Source organism: Hemitrygon akajei, chromosome 19 (genome assembly GCF_048418815.1).
Source record: "Hemitrygon akajei chromosome 19, sHemAka1.3, whole genome shotgun sequence".
Taxonomy (NCBI): domain Eukaryota; kingdom Metazoa; phylum Chordata; class Chondrichthyes; order Myliobatiformes; family Dasyatidae; genus Hemitrygon; species Hemitrygon akajei.
This window is the reverse complement of record NC_133142.1, coordinates 58001081-58028579: the sequence shown is the minus strand read 5'-3', so window position 1 is coordinate 58028579 and position 27499 is coordinate 58001081. Positions and strand designations below refer to the sequence as shown.

The following is a 27499-nucleotide window of genomic DNA, read 5'->3' as shown; positions in this document are numbered from 1 at the left end:
TGGGAAACAACTTTGCCACATCCACTCTGTCTATGCCTTTCAACATTCGAAATGTTTCTATGAAGTCCCCCCTCATTCTTCTAAACTCCAAGGAGTACAGTCCAAGAGCGGTCAAACGTTCCTCATATGATAATCCTCTCATTCCCGGAATCATTCTAGTGAATCTTCTCTAAACCCTCTCTAACGTCAGCACATCCTTTCTTAAATAAGGAGCCCAAAACTACACACAGTAAAGTACAGTTCTAACACCATATACAAGTTTGCTGACGACACTACTGTTGTGGGCTGTATCAAAGGGGCTGATGAATCAGCATTCAGGAGGGTGATTGAGGATCAGAGGTGGAGAGGATGAGTAACTTTAAATTCTTGCATGTCACTATCTCAGAGGACCTGTTCTGGACACATTATTTAAATATTATTGCGAAGAAAACACGATGGTGCCTCTACTTCTTCAGGAGTCTGCGGGGGTTCAGCAAATCATCGAAAACCTTGGCAAACTTCTATAGATATGTGATGGAAAGTGTGCTAACTGGCTGCAGCATGGCCTGGTATGGGAACACCAATACCTTTGAGCTGAAAATCCTACAAACGGTAGTGGATTTGGCCCAGTACATCATGGGTAAAATCTTCGCAACCATTGAGTACATCTACATGAAACGTAGCTGTAGAGCTGTAGAACACACCACCAGGTTCAAGAGCAGTTACTACCCCTCAGCCATCAGGTTCTTGAATGAAAGAGGATAGCTACACTCACTTAAGGATTCATTTAAGAAATCTGATATTGTTATTTCATGCTCATTATTTATTGCTATTTATTTATATTTGCATTTTCAGTTTGTTTACAGTTCACAGTTACTGTTCTATAGATTTGCTAAGTGTGCCTTCAGAAAAGGAATCTCAGGGTTGTATATGGTGACATGTCTGTACTCTGATAATAAATTTCACTTTGAACTTTGATGAAGAGTTCTTTAAAAATAGAACAAGGATGGTGATTTCCCAGGAGAGACAGCATGTGGTCCATTAGCTCTGATGGGTTAGCATTGCTGAGGCTGAGCAAGGAGAGCAACTGTTTAGCGCAGGGGTCCCAACCTTTTTAGCATCATGGACCGGTTTAATATTGACGATATTTTTGCGGACCGGCCGACGGGGGGGGGGGGGTTAATCACGACCAGAATATAGGTGATAAGCCAACTATAAGTCACTTATAAGTGGCTAATACACTCAATTTTGCTTCTAAAAGGGTTTATCTAATGAATTTAATATTAAACACACAGCGCATATTTTCCTCGCATGAATATAATAAGTCACTTATAAATCAATAGCATCATGACATTTTAAGTAATGTTTGGCTATTAAACACACAGCGCAGATTTTCCTTGTATGAACATAAAACATCATTGCAACACACCAATATTGGTGAATCAGTGTGAGCCCTGGACTTGTTTCCCTGCAACAAACAGCCCCTTTGATGTTTCCATCATCGAGGGGTGATGGGAGACAGCGATACTCGAAGGGGTTCCTCATGTCCAGTCTATTCTGCAATTCTGCTATCAGACTCCTCAATACCCAGAGCCTGGACTGACACCTTACTGCCCCATTGTCTTGTTTATTATTTATTGTAATACCTGCACTGTTTTGTGCACTTTATGCAGCCCTGGGTAGGTCTGTAGTCGTGTAGTTTTTTTTGTGTAGTTCAATGTAGTTTTTGTACTGTGTCATGTAACACCATGGTCCTGAAAAACGTTGTCTCATTTTTACTGTGTACTGTACCAGCAGTTATAGTCGAAATAATAAAAGTGACGACTTGAATTTAGTTTTCGTTGCATTCATTGCAGAAAACCCTGCTTTGGAGAGATATGATGTTGGAAATGGAAGCAACGTTTTCAGTGCTTTCGTGGCTATCTCAGGATATTCAGCCTTGACTTTGGTCCAGAATGCCGGCAGAGATGTTATGTCAAATATACTTTTCAGCCCACCGTCATTTGCAAGCTTGAGGAGTTGACCTTCTTCCCGCGCTGACATGGATGACGCGTGGGTCATGACCTCGCGTGCGTAATGACCGAGCGTGCGTTCAAGTTCCAACAGTGGGCGTGACAGGGAGTGAGGAAAGGTGGCGCTGACTCATATCGTTTCATATCGCCAAATCATATCGTTTCTTCGCGGCCCGGTACCGGTCCTCATATGTTAACCCTCTCGTTCCCGGAATCATTCTAGTGAATCTTCTCTGAACCCTCTCCAACGTCAGCACATCCTTTCTTAGATAAGGAGCCCCAAACCGCTCACAGTAAAGTACAGTTCTAACACCATAGACAAGTTTGCTGACGACACTACTGTCACTCCCGGTGGTTGGGGACCACAGGTTTAGCGCGCTCAGACTCCGATAGTTCAAAAGGTGAGTTTTCAGCAATTGTTTTCAGGCGGGTGTTCAAGTAGGCTCACTGCTCTCGCAGCCGTGGAGTTGCTGAGTGACGCTACCACGTAGTCAAATGTCATCGGCAGTGATTTCTCGCAGTGTGAATCGGGCCTCGGTTTGTACAAACCAAGCAATAGTATTTTGTTACTAAAACTCCGGCAGTTTTCAAAGTGACTGCGTTGGCCAACATGTTCAGTAACTCTGGAATCATCGGGGTCACCAATGTAGGTTTTTGCAAATAAAATGGCGTGAGGTGTTTTATTTTTTAGAAAAACCATAACTTATTTATTGTACTCCAAACACTGAACACTAATAGTGAAAGTACTTTACGTAATTACATCATTACGTCAGATTAGCCTCTTAGGGTGAACCGCAACTCAATGTCGGTAACTGAACTATTTCTGTTTCCATCAATTACATTACTGTACAGTAGTGCTGTTGGAGTTTTCTGAATTCAATATATAGATATACTTGTGAATCTCCACCTAATTAATCCTCATCAAATGCAGTTTAATACCGAAGTGCTAAAAATGATACTTCTAGTTTGAAGCAAACCAAATCAGTCAAGATATTCAGTACTAATGGCAAGGATTAGTGGCAAAGATACAGTAAACTGCTTTTGTAATTTTTCAAGTAAATATGCAAATTAATAAATCTCTTGGTATTTGAGCAGGAGAGATTGCAAAATGATATGCCAGTGCTTGCTAACTGGTTGCTAGGGTCTTTCCAGGCAGTCCATAGCAACGGAGTTGCTACCATGGTGACATCATGCTGTAGGCTGGTAGTGTTAAGGCTGCAAATATGTGATGTCTGACACAGCCTCTGTTTCCTTTCAGATTTCTGCAGCCTGGGAGGGAGGTAAGGGGCCTGATCCATACACATGCTCTGACACTGAATTTTTTTTAATGTGTGCACATTAGCATTTATATTTGCTGTGGTATTACAACAAGTAATTGAGGTTTGCATTGTAATTTAAAGGCATGTTTATGAACTGGTGACATGGACTGTGCATGAAGAAAAGGGTACTGTCACTTAAATTGTACAGTGACATCATATCGTATTTTTGTAGCTTCTGCAACCTGGAATTGAGTGAGTGTGCAATCGGACTGATTGCAGACTGTTCTCTCCACAGACTTTTTTGTGCAGCTCCTTCAGCACAGGCTGCTCTTGTTTGAGGTTGAAATGATTTGCCAAATAAATGGTTAATAATCGGTATACTTTTAACTTTATTTTACCTAGTAATAAAATTGATGATAAATAGAAGACACTCTGCATCCTTCTTTGCAGTCTGAGGCCTACTCAGGAAGGCTTCTTCGAGAGAACTAATAATGTAAAAACATTTGAAATCTTTTCTACAGATGATCTAGCCTGTATTTAATTGACAATCTGATTAACATGAAGAAAAGAAAATTAAGATACAAGAAGGATGTGGAAGCTTTAGACAGGGCGTAGAGAAGATTTGCCAGGATGCTGCCTGGATTAGACTGCATTTCTCATGAGGATAGATTGAGCAAGTTAGGGCTATTATTTTTTGGAGCCAAGAGTAAAAACCAAGAGAATTATTTGGCATTTCTGCCCTGAGAACTATGAGGCGACATAAGTTTATTATGATAAAGGCCTGGATAGAGTGGACTTGGAGAGGATATTTTCTATAGTGGGGGAGTCTAAGACCAGAGGACATAGCCAGAGAATACAATTACATCCCTTTAGGACAGAGATGAGCAGGAATTTCTTTAGCCAGAGAGTGGTGAGTCTGTGGAATTCATTGCCACACACGGCTGTTGGATAGATTTAAAGTGGAGATTGATAGGTTCTTGATTTGAAAGGGCATCAAAGTTTGCGGGCTGAATGGCCTAAAAATGACCTAATAAGAATGGCAGGAGAGGGGTGGAGGCCCTGCGCAGTAAGTGTAGGGAGTTAGGAAGGGAGCTGAAGAGCGGGACCTCCAAGGTGGTAATCTCCCTATTATTCCCGGTGCAATGACCTAGGGAAGGTCAGAACAGGAAGATAGTGCAGATGAATGAGTGGCTGAGGAGATGGTGCAGGGGGCAGGGTTTCTAGTTCTTGAATCATTGGAACCTTTTCTGGGGAAGGCATGATCTGTACAAGTGGGACGGGTTGCACCTGAACTAGAGGGGAACCAATATCCTGGGGGGTGGTTGCTGATACTATTGGGGAGGGTTTAGATTTGTAGGGTGGGTAGGAACCAAAGTGAAGAGGCAGAGGATGGGGTGGTTGGCGTGCAAGTAGAGACAGTTTGTATAGAATTTGTGAGGAAGGATCTGCAGATGATACAGCAAAGATGCACTTAGCCAGGTGGTTTGAGATGTGTCTATTTTAATGCAAGGAGTATCATAAACAAGGTGGATCTTTGTAATCAAAATTATCCATCTTAGCCTCATGGACTTAGTGTATCAGTTTTCATGCCTGATACAGAGAATTACAAAAATTCACAGCCTTCCACATCTTAGTAGTGTACCGGAGGAGTTGGTATTGGGACCGCTTCTTTTAATTTTACACATCAGTGATTTGGATGACTGCTTTGTGTCTAAGTTTGAGGACAATACAAAGATAGGTGGACAGGCACACACGGAATGCTGGAGGAGCTCAGCAGGCCAGGCAGCATCTATGGAAAAGAGTACAGTCAATGTTTCGGGCAGAGACCAGTCCAGCTGAAGGGCCTCGGCCCGAAATGTCGACTGTACTGTTTTCCATAAATGTTGCCTGCCCTGCTGAGTTTCTCTAGCATTTTGTGTACATTACTTGGATTTCCACCATCTGCAGATTTTCTGTTGTTTGTATGTGGCGGGACAAGTAGTGCTGAGGAAGCAGGGAGTCTACAGAAGGACTTACACAGATTAGGAAAATGGGTAAAGAAGAGGCAGATGGAATACAGTGTAGGGAGGTATATAGTCATGCCTGTTGACGGAAGAAATAATGGCGTAGACTATTTTGTAAACGGAGCAAATTCAGAAATCAGAGGTGTAAAAAGTCTTGGACGTACATGTGCAGGATTCCTTTAAGGTTAACTTGCAGGTTGAGTCAGTGGTAAGGAAGGCAAGTGCAATGTTAGAATTAATTTCAAGAGGACTAGAATATAAAAGCAAGGGTGTAATGTTTTATAAGGCATTGGTAGGACTGTATTTGAGTATTGTGAGCAGTTTTAGGTGCATTAGCCATGGAAGAATGTGCTGGCATTGAAGTGGGTCCAGAGGAGGTTCACAAGAATGATTCCAAATATGAAAGGGTTAAGATATGAGGAGCTTTTGATGGTTCTAGTCCTAAAAGAATGGAGTGGGGATCTCATTGAAACTTATCAAACATAGAATGGTCTAGATAGAATGAACATAGAGAGGATGTTTCCTATATTGGGGGACTTTGTCCCTTTAGAACAGTGATGAGGAGGAATTTCTTCAGCTAGAGGGCGGTGACTCTATGCATTTCATTGCCACAGGTGGCTGTGGAGGCCAAGTCATTGGGTATTGGTATTGGGTATTTAAAGTAGAGGTTGATAAGTTCTTTGTTAGTCAGGGCATCAAAGCTTACGGGGAGTAGCGTGAAAATGGTGTTGAGTGGGATAATAAATCAACCATGATGGAATGGTGGAGCAGATTCGATGGGTCAAATGGGTCTTATGTCTTATGGTCTTTGTATAATTTTATATGAGTCCATATCCATTGGTTCTAGAGCCTACCTACCTTTCTCATGCTCAGTGAGGTTTCTGGCTGTAAGTTCTGGGTTTGTGTAGGTTGTCACAGCTCCTCTTCTAGTTTTTAAAGTCAAAAAACCCCAAGTTGCTCTGAAGGTACCCAGAGGACAGAAGCTGACTAATGGGGAGTTGTTGTCAGATTAAATGTCTGAACCTAGTGTCATATACATAGAGTCATAGAGTACAGAAACTGGCCCTTAGGCCCATCTAGTTGATGTCGAACTATAAATCTGCCTTGACTCATCAATCTGCACCTGGACCACAGTCCTCCATACTCTTCCCACCCATGTACCTATCTAAGTTTCTCTTAAATGTCAAAATAGGACCTGCATCCACCACTTCCTTTTGGTAGCTCATTCTACACTCTCGCCACCCTCTGAGTGAAGAAGTTCCCCCTCAGTTTCCTCTTAAACATTTCACCTTTCACCCTTAATCCATGAACTCTAATTCTAGTCTCACCAAACCTCAGTGGAAAAAGCTTATCTTTACCCCTCATAGCTTTATATACCTCTATCAAATCTCCCCTTGTTCTCCTGTGCTGTAGGGAATAGAGTCCTAGTATTCAACTCTTCTGTATAACCCAATCCCTGCTGCATACCACTGGTCACAGGACTGCAGTGAGAGACGCAATCATCTACTACAAATCTTTGCCTTCTCCTGTGAAGCCAATGTCTAATGCAATTTATTACCTCATCATGAATGCCAAGCGACTGAAAGTTCTTGCCCAACCTTCTATGTGGGACCTTGTCAACAGCCTTGCTAAAATCAATGTCAACAGCATCCACTGCATTGCCTTCACCAACTGTCCTGATAACTTCCTTGAAAAACTCTTAAGATTGGTTAGACATGACCTACCATGCACATAACCATGTTGACCATCCCCTGTCAGTCCCTGTCTATCCAAATACTTAAATATCCAGTGCCTTAGAATGCCTCCCATTTACTTATCTGCTACTGATGTCAGGCTCACCGGCCTATAATTTAAACAACAGAATGACATTAGCTATCCTCCAATCCACTGGCACCTTACTCGTGGCTAAGGATGTTTTAAATATTTCTGCTAGGGCCCCTGCAATTTCTGCACTAGCCTCCCACAAGGTCCGAAAGAAGACCTTGTCAGGCTCTGGGGATTTATCCACCTTAATTTTCCTCAAGACAGCAAACACCTTCTTGATGTAATCTGCATATGGTTCATGACCTCACTATTGCTTTGCCTCACTTCTATAGAAATGTCCATCTCCCAAGTAACTACAGATGCAACATCTTCCCCCATCCTTCTTTTTCTTAAACAGGGTCTCAATATCTCTTGAAAACTGAGGTTCCCTAAACCTATTATTTTTGACTTTTATTCTGACGGGAACATACAAACTCTGTACTCACAAAATTTCACATCGAAAAGCTTCCCACTTACCAAGTACACCTTTGCCAGAAAGCAATCTGTCTCAATCCACAGTTGCCTTCAAAATTGACCTTTCTTGAATTTAGAATCTCAACCTAAGGACCAGACCTATCTACATAATTATCTTGAAACTAATGGCATCATGATCACCAGATGAAAAGTGTTCCCCTACACAATCTTCTTTCACCTGTCCTGTCTCATTCCCTAATAGGAGGTCTAGTCTCTCACTTTCTAGTTGGGACTGTCTAGTCTGTGTACTGATTAAGAAAACTTTCTTGAACACATTTGACGAACTGTATCCCATACATCCTATTTAGAGTGTTAGAGTCCCAGTCAATTTGTGGAAAGTTAAAATCAGCTACTATCACAAGCTTATGTTTCTTGCAGCACTCTGTGATCTCTCTATGCGCTTCTAAATCCTGCTGACTATTGGTGGCCTGTAATATGATTCCATTAACATAGCCATATTATTTTCTTATTCCTCAGTTCTATCCACATAGCCTCAGGTGATGAGCTCTCAAGCCTGTCCATTCTGAGTACAGCAGTGACATTTTCCCTAACTAGTAATGCCACCCTTTAATCCCTCATTTTCTATCATGTTAAAACAATGGAACCCTAGAACATTGAGCTGACAGTCCTGCAACCAAGTCTCACTAACGGCTACAATGTTATAATTCCACGTGCTGATCTATAAAGTTCATCTGTCTTTCCTACTATAATCTTTGCAGTGAAATATGCACAACTCAGAACATTAGCCCCATCGTATTCAACTTTTTGATTCCTGCTGTGTATGTAGGTTTAACAACATCTTTCCCCATAACCACCTACTCTCTGCTCTAATGTTCTGGTCCCCATCCCCCTACAAATCTCGTTTAGCCCCCTTCCCACCCCACCCCATGAAGCACAATCAAACCTTCCTGAATGGATGTTAGCCCCCTCCACGCTAAGTGTAAACCATCTGTACAGGTCCCACCTTCCTCGGAAGAGAACCCAATGATCGAAAAATCTGATACCTTCCCTCCTGCTCCATCTCTTCAACCATGTGTTAAATTGTATGATCTTCCTATTTTTGGTCTCAGTAACACATGGCTGTGATACCAATCTTGAATCAGAGCCTTGGAGGTCCTGTCCTTTAACTGTTTAAAAACTTCTTTCGATCTACCCAATGCAAAGATACCACGTACTACGGTGAAAATAACTTTAATTCTTTATTAGCAAGTTACTCGAGAGAACCCTCCTTAAGCACACTCTCTTGGAGGCTGCTTCAAGGGTCTCTCCCTCCTGAAGCAAATACAATTCTTTTTATATCATGCAGTCACATACATAGATACATGTGGGTTCACCCCCCCCCCCCCTTAGTTTCTCTACAGATGAGTTTGTTAACTTTATCAGTCATAAATTGTTCGTATAACAGTTTTAATTGCTCCTATGTCTGGATGCAGACAGGCACAGGCTTACCATCACAGGCTGCCCTTGGAAATAGTCACTCCTTCTTTATGCTTATCTTGCAGGTGCCATAAGGAATACAAGGCACAATATGTTTCTCACACCAAGGATGCTGTCACCCGCTCAGCTTATCTTATGGGAAAGCATTTGTGCATTTATACTCTTTTTCTCAAACTCATAGCTGCTATGACCTTTTAAAAAAAATAGCCAGGGTCACAAGCGGCCTACCAGATGCTAACTTCTTAATATTACATTACTTAAGACCTAGCTCCCTTAACTCACTTTGCAGAACCTTGTCATCCTTCCTACCCATGTCATTGGTACCGACGTGGATCACAATCTGTGGCTGCTCACCCTCCTACATAAGAATGTTGTGATGTTTGGTCCATTTCCCTGACCCAGGCACCTGGGAGGCAGCTTACCATCAGGGCATCAAATTCTCATCTAGAGAATATCCTGTCTGTTCCCTGAACTATTGAATTCCCAGTCTTAGCAACACACACAAAATGCTGGAGGAACTCAGCAGGCCAGGCAGCATCTATGGAAAAGAGTACAGTCAATGTTTTGGACTGAAGCCCTTCGGCAGGACTAGAGAAAAAAAAAGCTGAGGAGTAGATTTAAGAAGTGGGGGAGGAGAAAGAGAAACACAAGGTGATAGGTGAAACCTGAAGGGGTAGGATGCAGTAAAGGGCTGGGAAACTGATTGTTGAAGGCCATGGAAGAAAGAAAAGGGTGGAGGTGATGGGTGGGCAAGAAGATAGGTGAGAGAGGGAAAAGGGGATAGGAAGTGGTGAAGGAGGGAGAGGGGGGCATTACCAGAAATTTGAAAATTCGGTGTTTATGCCATCAGGTTGGGGGCTACCTAAATGGAATATAAGGTGTTGTTTCTTTAAGTGTGGTCTCATCATCCTCACCATGGATGGACCTATCGGAATAGGAATGGGAAGTGGAATTAAAATGGATGGCTGCTGGGAGATCCTGCTTTTTTGGGTGAGTGGAGCATAGGTGCTCAGCGAAGCAATCTCCAATCTACGTCGGGTTTCACTGATATACAAGAGGCCACCCTGGGAGCACTGGAAACACCATATGACCTCAACAGACTCACAGGTAAAGTGTCACCTCACCTGGAAGGATGTTTAGGGACCTGACTGGGAGTGAGGGAAGAGATGTAGCACACATTTCACTTGCAAGGATAAGTGCCAAGAGGAATATCAGAGGGGAGAGACAAATGGATAAGGGAGTCACGTAGGGATTGAATCCTGTGGAAAGCAGAAAGTGGTGGGGAGAGAAAGATGTGCTTGGTGGTGGGATCCCGTTGGAACTGGCAGAGGTTTCATAGAATTATGTGCTGGACACAGAGGCGGTGGAGTGGTAGGTGAGGACAAGAGGAACCCTATCCCTGGTAGGGTGGCAGGAGGATGGGGTAAGAGCAGACATGCGTGAAATGGAAGAGATGTGGTTGAGGGTCATGTTGATGGTGGACAAAGGGAAGCCCCTTTCTTTGAAAAAGGAGGATATCTCCTTCATTCTAGAATGAAAAGCCTCATCCTGAGAGCAGATGTGGCAGAGATGGAGAAATTGAGAGAAGGGGATGGCGTTTTTACAAGTTACAGGGTGGGAAGAGGTATAATCCAGGTAGCTGTGAGAATCAATAGACATCAGTGGATAAGCTGACTTCATAGCTAGAGACAGTGACATTGAGAAAGAGGAGGGAGGTGTTGGAAATGGATCAGGTAAATCTGAGGGAAGTTGGAGGCAAAGTGGATGAAATTGACGAGTTCAGCATGGGTACAGGAAGCATCACCAATGCAGTCATTGATGTAGCGTAGGAAGAGTGTGGGATGGTCACCAGTGTAGGCTTGGAACATAGACTGTTCCTTGTAGCCAACAAATGGGCAGGCGTAGCTGGGACCCATGCGACTACCCATGGCTACACTTTTTGTTTGAAGGAAGTGAGAGGAGCCAAAGGAGGAATTATTTAGAGTGAGGACAAATTCCACTAGGCGGAGGAGGGTGGTGGTAGTGGTGGAGGGAAGCTGGTTAGGTCTGGTGTCTAGAAACAAATGGAGAGCTTTGAGGCTTTTCCTGGTGCGGAATTTGTACTCCCACCACCTCTTAGACCTACTCCTCAGCTTTTTTTCTCCAGTCCTACTGAAGGGTTTTGAGGCAAAACGTCAACTGTATTCTGAATGCCTGCTGAATTCCTCCAGCATTTTGTATGTGTTGCTTGGATTTCCAGCATCTGCAGATTTTCTCTTGTTTGTAATTGAATTCCCTATCTTTATAGCTTGCCTCTTCTCACCCATTCCCTTCTGAGCCACAGAGCCAGACTCAGTGCCAGAGACCTGACTGCTGTGGCTTTCCTCTGTTAGGTCCCTAGTTAACTAGTGTAAATAGTATGGAAACTGCAGGCTGAGAATGGGATACTAAATTATGAAGTAAAAAATAGACCATACATGGTGCAAACAGGTATAATTGGCTAGTTTTATAAAAGGAATTCTTAGTGAATTTTCATATCTGGTTCTAAAAGATGAAATATTGCAAATTAATGTGCAGCTTGATGAAATGATTCGGGTAATTTCTTGGAAATTTTGGAATGATGTTTCAGCTCTGTACACCGGCAGAGTGTCAACATTGAACAATGATTGTCAGAGCTAATATATCTGAAACAAAGTTAACTATTCTACAGGGTTCAGATTTCCAGCATGTATTTCAATTACTGTTCAGTGTGTGGTCTGATTTAGAATGGGATGACATGTAAACTGTTAGAGGCTGCCATATTCCATTTCAAAATATGGTCCTGGTGTCGAGTCTGGCAATCCAACTGGAGGAATAGTGGCTAGCTTATACCTAATAAAATGGCCACTGTGTGTATGTTCATGGTCTTCTGCCCATCCAACTCATTGTTCGACATGTTACACATTCAGGTATACTCTTCTGCACTCAACTGTTGCAACGTGGTTATTTGGGTTACTGTTGCCTTCCTTTCAGCTTGAACCAGTCTGGCCATTTTCCTCTAACCTCTTTCATTAACAAAGCATTTTTACCCACAGAACTGCCACTCACTGGATTTTTATTTTGCTTTTCGCACCATTCTCTGTAAACTAGAGACTATTGTGCATGATAAACTCAAACCATTCTGGCTGGTATGACAATCATTCAACGGTCAAAGTCACTTAGATCACATTTCTTCTGCATTCTGATTTGGTCTGAACAACAACTGAACTTCTTGACCATGTCTGCATGCTTTTACATATTGATTCTGCTATGTGATTGGCAGATTAGATATCTGTGTTAATGAACAGATATACAGGTGTAGCTTAAGTGGCTACTGTTTGTATGTTGACTTGAATCAGGTATCAAAAAAACCTGGCAGCCTTTGAGCCTGAGTTGGGCCGTGGCAGGTTCATGCTTGAATTGACATTTAATCTTACACAAGGCAAAAACAGAAATACCCTCTTAATGTCTATCCTGGAGTGTGGTTTAATATGGTTTAATAAGATCACATCTCAGTCTTTTAAATTCTTAGTGTATTGTCCTAATCTACTCTGATGTTCCGCACAGGAAAAGGCCCTTTTTCCTGATTCATCCAACTGAACCTTCAGAATTTTAAAAGCAAACTATTCTAGATGTTGGAATCACACCAGAAAATGCTGAAGATACTCAGCAGGAGAAAGAGAGAGGGAGGTAGAAAGATATATGACTTTTATCAGAAATGCCAAAGGAGTTAGAAAACAAATATATTTAAGTTACAAATAATGAAAACAGATAAAATGACAGAGAACAAAGTTCAGAATTAATGTGCCCAGTGACGACCTTATTATAAGAACTGATTGAAAGGACATTGATGAGAAATAGACCTGGTCTATTTCCAACACCTCCCTCCCCTATCTAGATCTTTCTGTTTCTATCTCTGGAGACAGCCTATCCACCGACGTCTACAACAAACCTACTAACTCCCACAGCTACCTAGACTATTCCTCCTCCCACCCTGTCTCCTGCAAAAATGCTATCCCTTTCTCTCAATTCCTCCGCCTCCGCCGCATCTGCCCTCAGGATGAGGCCTTTCATTCTAGGACAAAGGAGATATCTTCCTTTTTTAAAGAAAGGGGCTTCCCTTCGTCCACTATCAACTCTGCCCTCCATCGTGTCTTCCATATTTCACGCACCTCTGCCCTCACCCCATCCCCCTGCCAGCCCACCAGGGATAGAGTCCCCCTGGTCCTCACCTATCACTCTACCAGCCTACAGATCCAATGCATAATCCTCCGTAACTTCCGCCACCTCCTACGTGATCCCACCACCAACCACATCTTCACCTCCCCCCCACTCTCGGCTTTCTGCAGGGATCGCTCCCTACGTGACTCCCTTGTCCATTCATTCCCCCCCATCCCTCCCCACGGACCTCCCTCCGGGCACTCATCCCTGCAAACGGAAGAAGTGCTACACCTGCCCCCACACTTCTTCCCTCACCACCATCCCAGGCCCCAGACAGTCCTTTCAGGTGAGGCACCACTTCACCTGCGAGTCAACTGGGGTGATATACTGTATCTGGTGCTCTCGATGTGGCCATTTATACATTGGGGAGACCCGCCGCAGACTGGGAGACCGTTTTGCCGAACACTGGCGCTCGGTCCTCCGGCAGTGGCGGGATCTCTGACCACTCAATTCCACAGACCACTCCCACTCCGACATGTCTGTCCATGGCCTCCTCTACCGTCAAAATGAGGCCACACGCAGGTCGATGGAGCAATACCTTATCCCCAGCCTAGGTAGCCTCCTTCCTGCCGGCATGAACATCCAACTCACTGACCTCCATTGATACCCCTACCCCCCACCCTTACCCCCATCCCTATCTATTATTTTAGTCTGGTTCTCTTTCTCTCTTTCCCCCCTCACTATAATCTCTCCCCCCAGTCCTACCTTTCTTTCTCTTTTATTTCCCATAATTCTCCACCTTCCCCCTAGCCCATTTCCCTCCAGCCTATCACTTCCCAGCTGTCTACTTTATCCCTCCCCCCACTTCTTATCCCCCCTTGACCATCCCATGTTACTTCACTCCTGATGAAGGGTTTCGGCCGGAAACGTCGTTATTACCTTCTCCCATAGATGCTGTCTGGCCTGCTGAGTTCTGCCAGCATTTTGTGTTTTTTATTGATGAGAAATATTACTGTTCCTCTCTACACAGATGCTGTCTGCTTTGCTGAGTGTATCCAGACTATTATATTTTATTTCAGATATCCAGCAATTGTGATATTTTGCTTTTCAATACCTCCCATTCTGATTGGTAATTAGAAAGCATCTTTCCTAGAATTGTTAAATTAAAGCTCAGCTCTCAGTGGGACCTGTTGGATACTGATGCAGAGGTAAATTCTTCACACAAATAACTGCAAGCCTTTAAAAAATAGAATACAGCTAATGTTTTTTTATTAAAAAACTGTTACTTAAATTATTTCATCCCTGCCTACTCACAAAATTGTACTTCATTGTCTCAGCTTTATATGGGAATTTCTAATTCATGTCAATATACCTCTGTTCAAAGATTCAAAGTACATGTATTATCAAAGTATGTATGATGTATATACGACCTTGAGATTCGTCTTTGCACAGACAGCTACGAAACAAAGAAAACCATGGAACCTGTTCAAAGAAAAAACATTAAACTCTCCCCTCTATGTGCAAAAAAAACCAAATGGCGCTACCAGCAAAAAAAGAGTGGAAAACACAGAATATAAAACACCAACCCACAGAGTCATCAAAAGAGTCCAGGTAAATTGGAACTGCCCAGCTCCGCCCAATCCAGCACCATACAGCTCACTCTCTGCAGGCTGCACTGATAAAAATTGCATAAAATAGCGACAAAAAAGGGGAGACCAGACACCAGAAACACATCACAACATGAATCATAGAGTCCAAACCACAAACCGCGTCGATTAAACCTTGCACAGGACCCGGGACTCCAGCACTATCCTCCGGCAGCATTGAGCTAGGTGGGGGGGGGAAGAGAGAGAGAGTGAGAGACACCATTCAAATGTAGGACCTTCCTCCAGAGGTAGTGAGCAAGAGGGAGAGAGAGAGTGAGACCATCACACACAGACACTTTTCTCTGGCAGTAGTGAGTAAGAGGCTGGGGAACGGTGCTGAATATCTACTCTCACCTCAATGTTCAATCTTTCTCAACGGTTTATTTGGCAAGATTGGTGAGAAATTGAGTCAATCATGGACTCGACACCATCTCCAAGTCTCTTGGGCTCAAGGCCGTATGCTGTGCTTGAAGTGTCCCCAAACAGCCTCGGAGACACCAAAGTGCCAGATCACGTAATCGTTCCAAAAACACACCACCAAAATGTAGACCACAGGCTCCAGCAGTAGCAGAACCACACTTGAAAGAGAAAGAAAATGTGAAAGAAATGGAAGGAGTAGCTTTATGAACTGTTTGGAGAATGTCACCCTTGGTCACATTGTTCACTGACACTATCTCCTTGTTGAACAAGACTGTATCTGGGAAGGGGACCAGGGCAGGAATAGTAATTCTAGGAATCTTATAATCCACCTTGTTTATACCAACATTTTAAAAGAGCTCTTTGAAAGTATGTTAGAGCCTGCAAGAGACTATGCTCCCATGCTATATGGTGACATACTCTGTAGAGTATACCTATGTCTACGGCTGGATAATGTATCTGGAAAATGCTGGATATACTCAGCAGATCTGTATAATATTACCCAGATCTGAACCCATGTTCAGAAAACCTGAGCAGTCCCATAATGGTCCCTGGATCTGTGATCACTGGATATTCCATCCCTGGGTACATTTGGGTTTTTGTCCCACCTCAGCCAGATTCAGAATCCTGATTCAGCTGAATACCCTGGCCCAAGACTTATCAAAGTACATACCGGTATATTTAACCATATACAACCCTGAGATCCATGTTCTTGTGGGCATACTCAGTAAATTCATAATAGAGTACAGTAATAACCATAATAGAATCAATGAAAGAAAGCACAAACTTGTACATTCAACCCATGAGAAAAAGACAACCAACTACAAATACAAAATGAAATAATAATAATAAATAAATAAGCAATAAATATCAAGAGTACAAGATAGATGTCTCTGAATTGATTTCTTAGTATTCGACTGGGATATGCTGGCTGTTCCCCTATAAACAATGAGGAAGCAGGCCTCCTGGATGCTGTGAAGACCTGCTTATGTCCATTGCACAGGTCACACATAAAAATTTGGAAGCATTGTCTGGATTTGCAAGTGTGCACTTTGATGCCACTGCACTTTCGAGTTTCTGGGGGACTTAACAAACCATATAATGAGTCCTGATTTTCTATCATATATGTTTTTCAGAAAATATGAGTTGTGAGTGGTTTATATGCATTATTATTGAAAGAAGATATTTGATGTCTATGTCATAGTTCTGCTGTCATAGATCAGCAGTTTCAGGTCGGGCAGGTGCATGTTTAATTGCAGAAATCTGGAATGTTTCACCATGCTGTAGTTAGCTTTGCGAAAGTAAAACCATGTTCTCTGACTCACTATTGAAATATGTGAAATGGTGCAAATTTGCTGAGTTCTAAATTTACATCAGAATTGCATCTTATCCATTGCCATCTGTAGGCTCATTTAACCGTGACGTTCAAGGAATTCACATCCTAAGGAATCAAGCAATGTGATTTTAAGAATATTACATTTTAATCTTTTTTAATCCTTTTACTCTTTTAATCCAATCTTTCATTTGTGTTATTTCTCTTTACGTAAATAATTTCTTCTATTTTACTCAGTTCCTGCATTAATATAACTAACCTCCTGTCTGATTGGTTGAGGAGAGCAGGATTGGTATCCTAGTTCATGCCTGCCAAAATGCATGTTTTTCCTGCATGACCTTATATTTTCAGCCAATGGACACAAACTATATAACACTTAAATGGACATTGGGAAGTCTAACCAACTGCAGATACCATTAGATTTCCTTCATAGTCTCTTATTTCAAATTACTCTGGGATGCAAAAGCAGGTAAATTTATGATTGATGTCAGGAAATCCTACTTTCAGAGCAGTAATCAAATTTGTGGTCAAAGAATATAAAAATATTTGAACTATCAAGTGAATGATTCGATTGCCTGAATCAGTCTTACAATGGACTGAAATATCAAATGTTATGTATTATAGACTTGATAGAGAAATGATATTATGGTTCCAGCCCTAACCAATTTATATTTTCTAGTTAGCAGCAAATGACAGTAGTTACTGCCTACCTTTGAAACCAATTCACAAAAAATGAAACCATGCCCAAGCATGGATTCCAAAATGTAGTATTTGTTCTTACCAAACTTCTGCCAAGAATTGTATCTGTGGAGGGTTTCAAAGCATTATTGTACAAAAGAAAAGCTTCCTGTAGGCATTGTTCCAGGTCCTTCTGATTCCCTGGGCACTCTCTCTCAACCTTACATTGTTGAAGGACTCATTCATTCAGTAACAACACTGATGCAGGAAGGGGTTACATGTCTGGTGGGATAGCTCTTTATTAACCTGATCTTGTATGCAAGCTGGAATGCTGAAAGCTGCTAGAACTGACATAGTACAGCATTACACAGTGAAACCTGCCAGTGTTGTTTTCTGAACCTTGTAATTGAAGATTGTGATGACTATGGAACTTTGACAAATTGCGTGGGTTCCCTTCCACATCCCCAAGGTGTGTGAATTGGCGGCTTAATTGGCTATTATAAATGCTTGTAGTCTGTGGGTGAGTAATAGAATCTGTAGGCAGTTGATGTGAATGTGGAGAGAGTAAAATAGATCAGTATGACATTAGTGTAGCTGAGTACACAAACTTGATGGGCAGAAGGGCTTGCTTCTGTGTGGCATGATTGTTTCAGAATAAGAATACTATTTCACGATACTTCATCAATTTTACAAATCAGAAATTCAATTTTTAAGGCTTAATTCTGCTGTATCGAAGATAACCATCACAGGGATGTTGTTACTCCTTTCATTTTTTTAAAAACACTGGGGGCTGCAGAGTCTGTTTTTCAACATACTTAAGAAGGGGGCATGCAGTGAGGATGAATGTATCAGGTAAGTGCTAGCCAAAGAGTGGAAATGGACATATGATGAAATCTTCAGGAATTTATCTAATCAGATTGGCAATGATCTTGGCCATTGAGGGAAAGTGGGTAGTAGAGCATGCAGGGAGAGTTTTGGTTCCTTGAAATAGAAGTCCAGCTCTTAATCAAGCTGAATAATTTCCTTTTTGCTGAATTTGCTTTCCTGCATAAATCTGATCACGTCAATGAGTCAAAAATATTTGAATTATAGACAGTGAATGTAAATTAATTTTTTGTTAACTGGCTGATACATCATAGTATACTAAAACTTAGTGTGAATGGCCCCTGGAATAAACCTATATACAGTGAATGAGGGAAGCCCATTAAAACAGTATTTCAAAGTTATTCTAATTTTGGTTGATTTTCTCTTTTAAAATTACTTTATTTCACAGTGCCATTCTTTCTATACATTTTTTTTAACTGATATAGTTGGAACTGAAACTCTCTTCACAGTAAATACAGTTGAATGCTTTCACATTAAGTTACAGGCTGCTGGTGCACAGACAGAAATACTTCATTTTTATTTTGATAGCTTCCATATTGGCCCATGTTTTAATTTAAATAAAATACAGTCCATAAAACCTACTAAGCAGCATGCAGCTGTATTGTTTCAATATTTTTGATTCAAGGTGATCTTGTCATGATTGGGAGATGTGGGGAGCTCAGCGACTCACTACAATTGCATGAATAGTATATAGTTTATACCAGGGTACTGGACCATCAGCAGAAGTATATGAATGAATAGGAGTCTATTTTTGGTTCATGATACAAACTGTCCAATGTGTTGGAGAGAAGGTTCAGACATCAGAGGTGCAAAGTCCTTGTGCAAGACTCACAGAAGGTTAATTTACAGGTTGAGTCTGTGGTAAAGAAGGCAAATGCAATGTTGGCATTTATTTTAAGGGGAATAAAATATAAAAGCAAGGAGATAATGCTGAGCCTTTATAAGACATTAGTCAGGCTGCACTTGGAATATTGTCAACAGTTTTGGGCCCCATATCTCAGAAAGGATGTGTTGTCATTGGAGAGAGTCCAAAGGAGGATTATTCCAGGAATGAAGGGGTTAACATATGAGGAGCATTTGGCAGTTTTGGGCCTGTACTCACTGGAATTTAGAAGAATGTGTGGGGATCTCATTGAAACTTACTGAATGCTGAAAGGACAAGATAGGATGGGTGTGGAGAGGATGTTTCCTCTGGTGGGGGTGGTCAGCCTCAAAATTGAAGGGTGACCTTTTAGAACAGAGGTAAGGAGGAATTTGTTTTATCCAGAGAGTAGTGAATCTGTGGATTGCTCTGCCACAGACTGTAGTGGAGGCCAAGTCTGTGGGTATATTTAAGGCGGAAGTTGATAGTTTCCAGATAAATCAGGGCATCAAAGGATATGGTGAGAAGACAGGTATATGGGCTTGAGTATGATCCAGGATCAGCCATGATGGAATAGCACAGCAGACTTGATGAGCTGAATGGCCTAATTCTGCTCCTATGTTTTATGGTCTTATGAAAAGAATGACTTCATGCTGCCTACAATTGATTGCAGGTGGAAAGAACCAAATCATATACAGAAATACTAAGGTATTGATATCATGGCAGTATTTGCCTAGATATCTTATTTTAAAGAATTTGACATCTATGTATACATAAAATATGAAGGCTCAATTTGAATTTTGAAGACCTGGCTTTTTTAAAATTCTGTTTAATTTGAATATGAAAAGGTTTAGTCTAAAAATATTTTGAAGTACAGACATTTTGAAATATTGCAAATTGGCTTTATTTTCATTGCAGTGTTTGGTTTTGAATTTAGTCATGGCTTCGATTTTCTTAAGACCATAAGATATAGGAGCAGATTTAGGCTATTTGGCCCATTGTGTCTTCAACACCATTTCAACATGGCTGATCCTTTTAACTCTCAGCCCTAATCTTCTGCCATCCCAAGGACACCCTTCTATTCTGAGGTGGTGTCCTCTGGTCTTAGACTTTCCTAGATAGCTTTCAATGGGGTTAACCCTCATTCTTCTGATTTCCAGTGAATACAGGCCCTGAGCCATCAAATGCTTTTCATATGACAAGCCGTTCAATCCTGGAATCATTTTCATGAACCTCATTTGAGCCCTCTCTAGTTTCAGCACATCCTTTCTAAGATAAGGGGCCCAAAGCTACTCACAATTGAGGCCTCACTTGTGCTTTATAAAGTCTCAACATTACATCTTTGTTTTTATATTCTGGTAGGTAATTTTCTTTTTTTTCCAATCTTTTTATTATTATTATTAATATCAACATAATAAGATTAATACATAGATAGTGGGATTACAAACTTACAAATTTAAACTGAACATGAAAGGATACACAAACAATAGTTACAATATAATTAAGTCATCCCAAATCATGAATGATACAAATAACATATAAACAGGTAATTTTAAAATAAACAAATTTATCAGATTGCTAATGAAGAAAAAAGCTGGATTCTTGCAAAAAGCTGGATTTCCTATTTTAATCTGGCTGTTCAAATATTTGTCAAAGCCAGAAAGTCACATAAAGTTTATGTTAACTTAAATGAAATACTATGCTACTAGGCAGATAAATAGAAATATAATTTTTATTTATAGAACTAGCCAGACAGAATTGGCTATCTCCCCCTACAATCTTAAGTCCTGATGCAGGAAATATTGAGTTCTTTTACCTCCACAGATATTCTTCACCAATGAGTTCTAGTAGTTTCTCTTTTTTGCCAGTTAAATATAAATATAATTTAAAATGGATGGCCAGTCATAAGATCTCCTTAATTTAGAACTTGATTTTTAATGTATGTAGTTTTGATTAGAACGAACTTTAACCCTGGTTCCAAAAAATTTACGATAGCCATTAGGGGATTTCAGTACCTTTATGGCAGATGCAGATTTTTTAAAAACTTGGTTTTGTTGGCCTGTTCTGTTATTATCCCTAGGGTGTCTAATGTACCGGTAAATGGGTATTTTTGTTAATAGCTTTTCTAACCTGATGGTGCTTTCATTGTTTATGTTCCTTGCTTGCACTTGTAGATCCATGATCTGCCCCTCTATATCTTCCTGCATTCCTTATTTGCTTCCATTTGCCTCTTTGTGTGGACCCCTTTGGTTGTCCTCTTGAAAAGTAGAAACACTTCTTACTCCTATTTATCTTCTACCTTCTCTACTCAATGGAAACAAATGAAAGATCTTTGTGGGTAAAAATGGAAGGTGTTCTTTGTATTTTACATTTCAGAGAGATACTAGAAAACATTTGCCAAGTTTATCTTATTTACCCTTACATTTATGTAAATTCTAGCTAAAATGTGGCATCATTTTGAGAAAGGGTTCTCTAGTAGAACTATTGTTATTCAGATATAGTGTTAGTCAGAGAATCACTCGAATATGCATCGATCTTTTTAATTGATAATCTGTCAATTTAAATTTCCTTTCTAGGCTTTGCCTTTTTGCGTGTGTAGCAGGAATCCCTGTCTGTGATGGCGTCCTTCTGATCTGTCTTCTTTCTACAAGACACAGCCTAGAAAGAAGATTATTTTGCCACTTTAGTTGTCCTGTTTATCAGCACACTGAGAGCAATGGAAGGTGATGGGGACTTTGTACACTGTGGATCCGCGCTTGTGAAAACTGAAAGACCTCAACTTGTGGAAAAGAGCAATACCACATCAGAAGTGTGGAGATACTTTGGTTTCCAACCTGGTAGTGATGGGAGGCCAGAAAATATTGAAACCCCAGTCTGCAAAATCTGTTTCCGAGTCATTCCAGCTAAGGCCTCAAACACAAGCAATCTTTATGCACATCTGAAATCCCAGCACCCTCACATTTACATTGAGGTCAAAAGCAAACCCAACCAGGCTCCAACTACTCCAGCTTCATCTGGGGAACCAAACAAAGATCAGACAACTACGATGCGGGAAATCTTTCAGCGGAAAGATAAATTTGATCCGAAACCCCGAGAGCACAAGGAGCTGACTAAAGCTGTGACATATTTTGTCACCAAGGATAGGATGCCTCTGAGTACCCTTTCCAAGCCTGGCTTTCAACACCTCTTGAATAAGTTTAACCCTAAGTATGAGCTGCCGAGCAAGAACTACTTCTCTAGAGTAGCTATTCCATCACTCTATGCAGATGTTCGCAAAGTTGTGGAGAGAGAATTAAAGAATGGGGATTGTTTTGCTGCAACTGTTGAAACGTGGACATGCAGAAGCAATGAAATGTACCTAACATGTGGGGTTCAGTATGTGGATAGTGATTGGATCCTCAAAACACACTGTTTGCAGACCCAGTACTTACCAGATGAACACACTGGTCAGAGTTTAAAATGTGCTCTTGAAGATGTGTTGGAGGAATGGGGGTTAGATCCTACTAGCCTTGTTGCTGTCACTACAGATAATGGATCCACTGTTAAACATGCCTGTGAGTTGTTAGGCTGGAAAAGAATTAGCTGCTTCAGCCAGAACCTGCAAAGTTCAATCCAAGAGGGTCTTGAAGATTCGCGCATTGAACGAATTATCCAGCTATCTCGTCAAATATTCTCTCAAATTTCACGCAGTTGCAAAAGGAAGAGGGAATTTTCTATAGCTCAGGGTCAGAAGGGACTTCCAAGAAATTCACTAAAAACAGATGTTAACAACCAGTGGGGAACAACTTTAGACATGCTTGAAAGGTTTCTTGAGCAACAGGATGCTATCAGAGCTGTATTAGCCCATGACCGTAAGATATGTCGTCTTGTTCCAACATGGCAAGACATTGATGTTCTTGAGTCCATTGTAAGTGTTTTACGCCCATTCCGTGAAATGACAGAAGCTCTGTCTTCTGAGAAATTCATTGCCATTTCAGCAATAAATCCTCTTATAAAACATATATGTAATGATCTTGTCAGAGATGAACAAGAGGAGCTAACTCTTGGGTTTCTAACGAGAATGAGAATAAAGCGAGACCTTGAAATACGATATGGAGACCCAGAATTGGTTCATTTTCTGGATAAAGTTACATTCATTGACCCCCGATTCGGTCCCACATGTGTAGACAATCTTGAAAATGTTCTGCAGCAGATTAAAGGAGAAGTACTTGCTGGCAAAGTGGCTGAAGAACCCTCAATATTTCAAATAGGCTATGATGGCTCAACACTTTCTCCATCAAGTTGGTATGATCGAGATAGCCCAGGGCCAAGTCATTCAAAGAAAGCCAAATATGGAGGAGGTCTTGCAAAGGTATTTGGAAAGCAGAGTGGAGATGGAGACACAGACAGAACAGTGACTGCTTCAGTTTCTCTGCAGGAGCAGCTTGATCGAGAGCTGGACTTTTATTTCAAGGAACCAAAACTCTCTCTGGAAAACTGTCCTCTTCAGTGGTGGAAAGCCACCCAGAATTGTCTGCCCTTGTTAGCAAAACTAGCCAAAAAGTATCTCTGCATCTCTGCAACGAATGTGGTATCAGAAAAAGCGTTCAATAGAAGTACTTCTGCGTTTGCCGAGTATCGAAGCAGTGTGAAGCCGAAACATATGGACCAGCTGGTGTTCTTAGCTGAAAACCTCCCATGAGCTTGAGGACTTTGAGAATAACTGTTTCTGTTACTGTGAATAGTTAAGTGAGTAGAAGATGAACTGATCTCCAAAAGTCATAAAGTTAAAGATGAAACATTCTTTTCAACATTTTAAGCAAGATTAGTGTTATTATTTTTGTTTTGTACAATGTTGGAGTTTAAAAAAAGGAAAGGAGCACCATGCAAAAGTTTGGAAAAAAAATTGATCTATCAGATAACTTTTACCAAGGTCTCAGACCTTAATTAGCTTGTTAGGGCTATGGCTTGTTCACAATCATTGTTAAGAAAGGCCAGGTGATGCAAATTTCAAAGCTTTATAAATACCTTGACTCCTCAAACCTTGTCCCAACAATCGGCAGCCATGGGCTCCTCTAAGCAGCTGCCTAGCGCTCTGAAAATTAAAATAAATGATGCCCACAAAGCAGGAGAAGGCTATAAGAAGATAGCAGAGCATTTTCAGGTAGTCATTTCCTCAGTTCATAATGTAATTAAGAAAGGGCAGTTAACAGGAACGGTGGAGATCAAGTTGAGGTCTGGAAGACCAAGAAAACTTTCCGAGAGAACTGCTCGTAGGATTGCTAGAAAGGCAAATCAAAACCCCTGTTTGACTGCAAAAGACCTTCAGGAAGATTTAGCAGACTCTGGAGTGGTGATGCACTGTTCTGCTGTACAGCGACGCATGCACAAATGTGACCTTCATGGAAGAGTCATCAGAAGAAAACCTTTCCTGTGTCCTCACCACAAAATTCAGCATCAGAAGTTTGCAAAGGAACATCTAAACAAGCCTGATGCATTTTGGAAACAAGTCCTGTGGACTGATGAAGTTAAAATAGAACTTTTTGGCCGCAGTGAGCAAAGGTACATTTGGAGAAAAAAGGGTGCAGAATTTCATGAAAAGATCACCTCTCTAACTGTTAAGTACGGGGGTGGACCGATCCTGCTTCGGGCGTGTGTTGCAGCCATTGGCACGGGGAACATTTCACTGGTAGAGGGAAGAATGAATTCAATTAAATATCAGCAAATTCTGGAAGCAAACATCACACCGTCTATAAAAAAGCTGAAGATGAAAAGCTTCTACAACAGGATAATGATCCTAAACACACCTCAAAATCCACAATGGACTACCTCAAGAGGTGCAGGCTGAAGGTTTTGCCATGGCCCTCACAGTCCCCTGACCTAGACATCATTGAAAATCTGTGGATAGACCTCAAAAGAGCAGTGCATGCAAGATGGCCCAAGAATCTCACAGAACTAGAAGCCATTTGCAAGGAAGAATGGGCAAAAATCTCCCAAACAAGAATTGAAAGACTTAGCTGGCTACAGAAAGTGTTTATAAGCTCTGATACTTGCCAAAGGAGGTGTTACTAAGTACTGACCATGCAGGGTGCCCAAACTTTTGCTTCGGGCCCTTTTCCTATGTTATTTTGAAACTGTAAAAGATGGAAATAAAAAAGTAATCTTGCTTAAAATATTAAAGAAACGTGTTATCTTTAACTTTATGCCTTTTGGAAATCAGGTCATTTTTTACTCACTTAGCTATTCACAGTAACAGAAATTTTGACCAGGGATGCCCAAACTTGCATGCCACTGTATGTTCTCCTTGAGCCAAGTAACTGCCATGTTTTTGTTGCTTAGCTTACAGATTTTGTTTGTCCCTCTTGGCTGTTTACTCCTCTTTACAATCAGATATGAAGAACTTCCTTCTACTTTATGATTCTTCAAGAATGGTGGTGAGAGGTGGTCACGATGCTCTCTGCTGAACCCATCATTTATCAGTAGAAAACACCTCTGTGCAAACTCATAACTTGGTGGTTAGGTGTTGCACATTGATTTGTTGGTTCCCTCCAAGCCAAATTATCCATGGTTTTATTCAGTTGACTAATTAATACATAATCTTCTTGGAAGTGATTTAAATAAAAATTGGGTTCTTCTTATTCGGCTTTATGTATCTTTCTGTCAGTAACTTGCATGCTTGCATATCTGATACACGGTTACATGGAAGTTTCCATGTGTATTTATAGTAACATGCTTCTTTTCTGTCAACTAATTGGAAAATGTACACTGACTGTACAGATGTCACATCAGAAAAGAAAATAAGGTAAACAGGGAGGTAGTTAATGATTCAGCATTCAACTATCCAAGTGGTCAAGTCATCTGAATGTTTTGGAACATCTGTTTAAAACTGTATTCATATGTTGAGAGACTTTCTAAATCTAAATAGAGGAACTCCTGCTGTAGGTGGAAGATAGATACTGAACTATTTAAATTTATGTGACTGCAATATTTAAATGCTGGTTATTTATATATTACTATGTTTTGTGTATACCATTTTAACCACAAATATTATGGCCTATAATGCTTTTTAATGTTAGCATTTAACATTTATAATTGGTTTCTTTCTGTAAAAATATGTAATTAAAAATAATGGAAAAATGTGTAAAATGCCAGCATTATGATTTGTTGATAAATCATTTAAATAAAACCAAAAATAACTGCATTTTAATGTTCTTGGAATTTCTTAAATTCATCTGGCTTTCAAATAGTGTTAAATAACATTTTTTTCACTTAACTATTTGAACTGTTTGTATAGTATTTACAAAAAGACAAGTTTAAGACCTAAGCACATGTAAAACCATGATGTTTCACAAAATAGTGAATAATTGTTGAAAAAAACATGTTGCAGTTTGAGCACAGTCAACATGTAATTTTCCAGGATACATTTAACATTTAATGCTAAGACACCAAAGTAAAATAACATATGCTTCACTCTTGTCTTAGCTCATCATATCAGTTTCTTTGTTCCCACTATATCTCAGTGGGAACTACGGTATATCACTATAACACCTATCTCTGTTTCTGGCCAATTAACTTTACAAAGTTGTACATTTTTGGGATATCTGAGGAAACTGGGGCATCCAAAAGAAAACCCACACAACCACAGAGAGGACATACAAACTCCACACATTCAGTACACGAGGTCAGGATTGAACCTTGATCTCTGGAGCTGCTAAGCAATCGCTCTGTTGGCTGTATCTTTGTGCTGTTCTTTGGAACAACCTGAGGACCCCAGAGCTGATGAGTTGCTCTTAATCAGCTTTAGGTGACAGGTTCACATAAAGACGGGACATATTATCAGTTGATCTGTCTTTTGAGGTTCTGAAAGAACAATTTGCAATTATTTGAATTACTCTGTTAGATCTCTTAATTTCAGTTGATTGCTGTGAACATCTTATCCAAAACATCTCTCAGCTCTGCAGTAAATTTCACCCTTAATTATGCACCTTTATAAATGGGACTTGAACCCAACCCTTAGGTCTTACAGCTAGAGTAGTAATAACCAAGTTGGGCTATATGTTGAGTTCCTACAATTGTATATTTTTGATTCAATCCCTAATTTAAGCACACTTATTTTGTGCTATAACATTTTTCTCCCATGTAAGACTCAGATAAAAGAAACTTTTAGTCAAAGCACAATTGTTGAAAATTTTCAATGGCTGTTACAATACTGTACTTTCAAAAGGTGCATTGAATACATATTCCAGTAGGCAGAGACAATAGGGGTATAATTCATCCTCCGGCACAAAGTGTGAAAATAGTAAACTATAAATATTGAAATCCACATCTGACATTTAATTTAATTGAAGTTGATTTACTCACCCAGGAACTTTATTTTGAAATTGAAGCATACATTTGATCTGGAGTCTCCTTTCTTTTTGATTTGGAAACCACTTGGTTCTCCAGAATCAGAATTAGGCTTAATATCACTGGCATATTTGTCAAATTAGTTGTTTTGTGGCAGCTATATAGTGCAATACATAATAAAAAACTATAGATTACAGTAACTAATATATATGATTAAATTAAGTATGT

General features: G+C 40.6%; 2 protein-coding genes across 5 annotated transcripts in view; both read left to right on the top strand.

Annotated features, from left to right (window-relative positions):
- Positions 1 to 27499, top strand: part of tex264b (testis expressed 264, ER-phagy receptor b) — a 454741-nt gene that overhangs the window by 125236 nt on the left and 302006 nt on the right. The gene's annotated exons all lie outside the window — the stretch shown is intronic.
- LOC140741958 (E3 SUMO-protein ligase ZBED1-like) lies at positions 1883 to 26118 on the top strand. Of its 4 annotated transcripts, XM_073072572.1 has the most exons (3): positions 1883 to 2392; positions 3250 to 3271; positions 21523 to 26118. In XM_073072572.1, the coding sequence occupies exon 3, from the start codon at positions 21663 to 21665 to the stop codon at positions 23625 to 23627; it is 1965 nt and encodes a 654-aa protein (XP_072928673.1). In that variant the 5' UTR covers positions 1883 to 2392; positions 3250 to 3271; positions 21523 to 21662; the 3' UTR covers positions 23628 to 26118. The 4 variants fall into 4 exon arrangements, with proteins under 4 accessions (XP_072928673.1, XP_072928671.1, XP_072928672.1 ...); XM_073072570.1 differs by lacking the exon at positions 3250 to 3271; XM_073072571.1 differs by lacking the exon at positions 1883 to 2392 and having other exon boundaries at positions 3190 to 3271.

Bases quoted from the DNA above. Each gene is read 5' to 3' on its own strand.
- LOC140741958 (XM_073072570.1), top strand. From the start codon at position 21,663: ATGGAAGGTGATGGGGACTTTGTACACTGTGGATCCGCGCTTGTGAAA.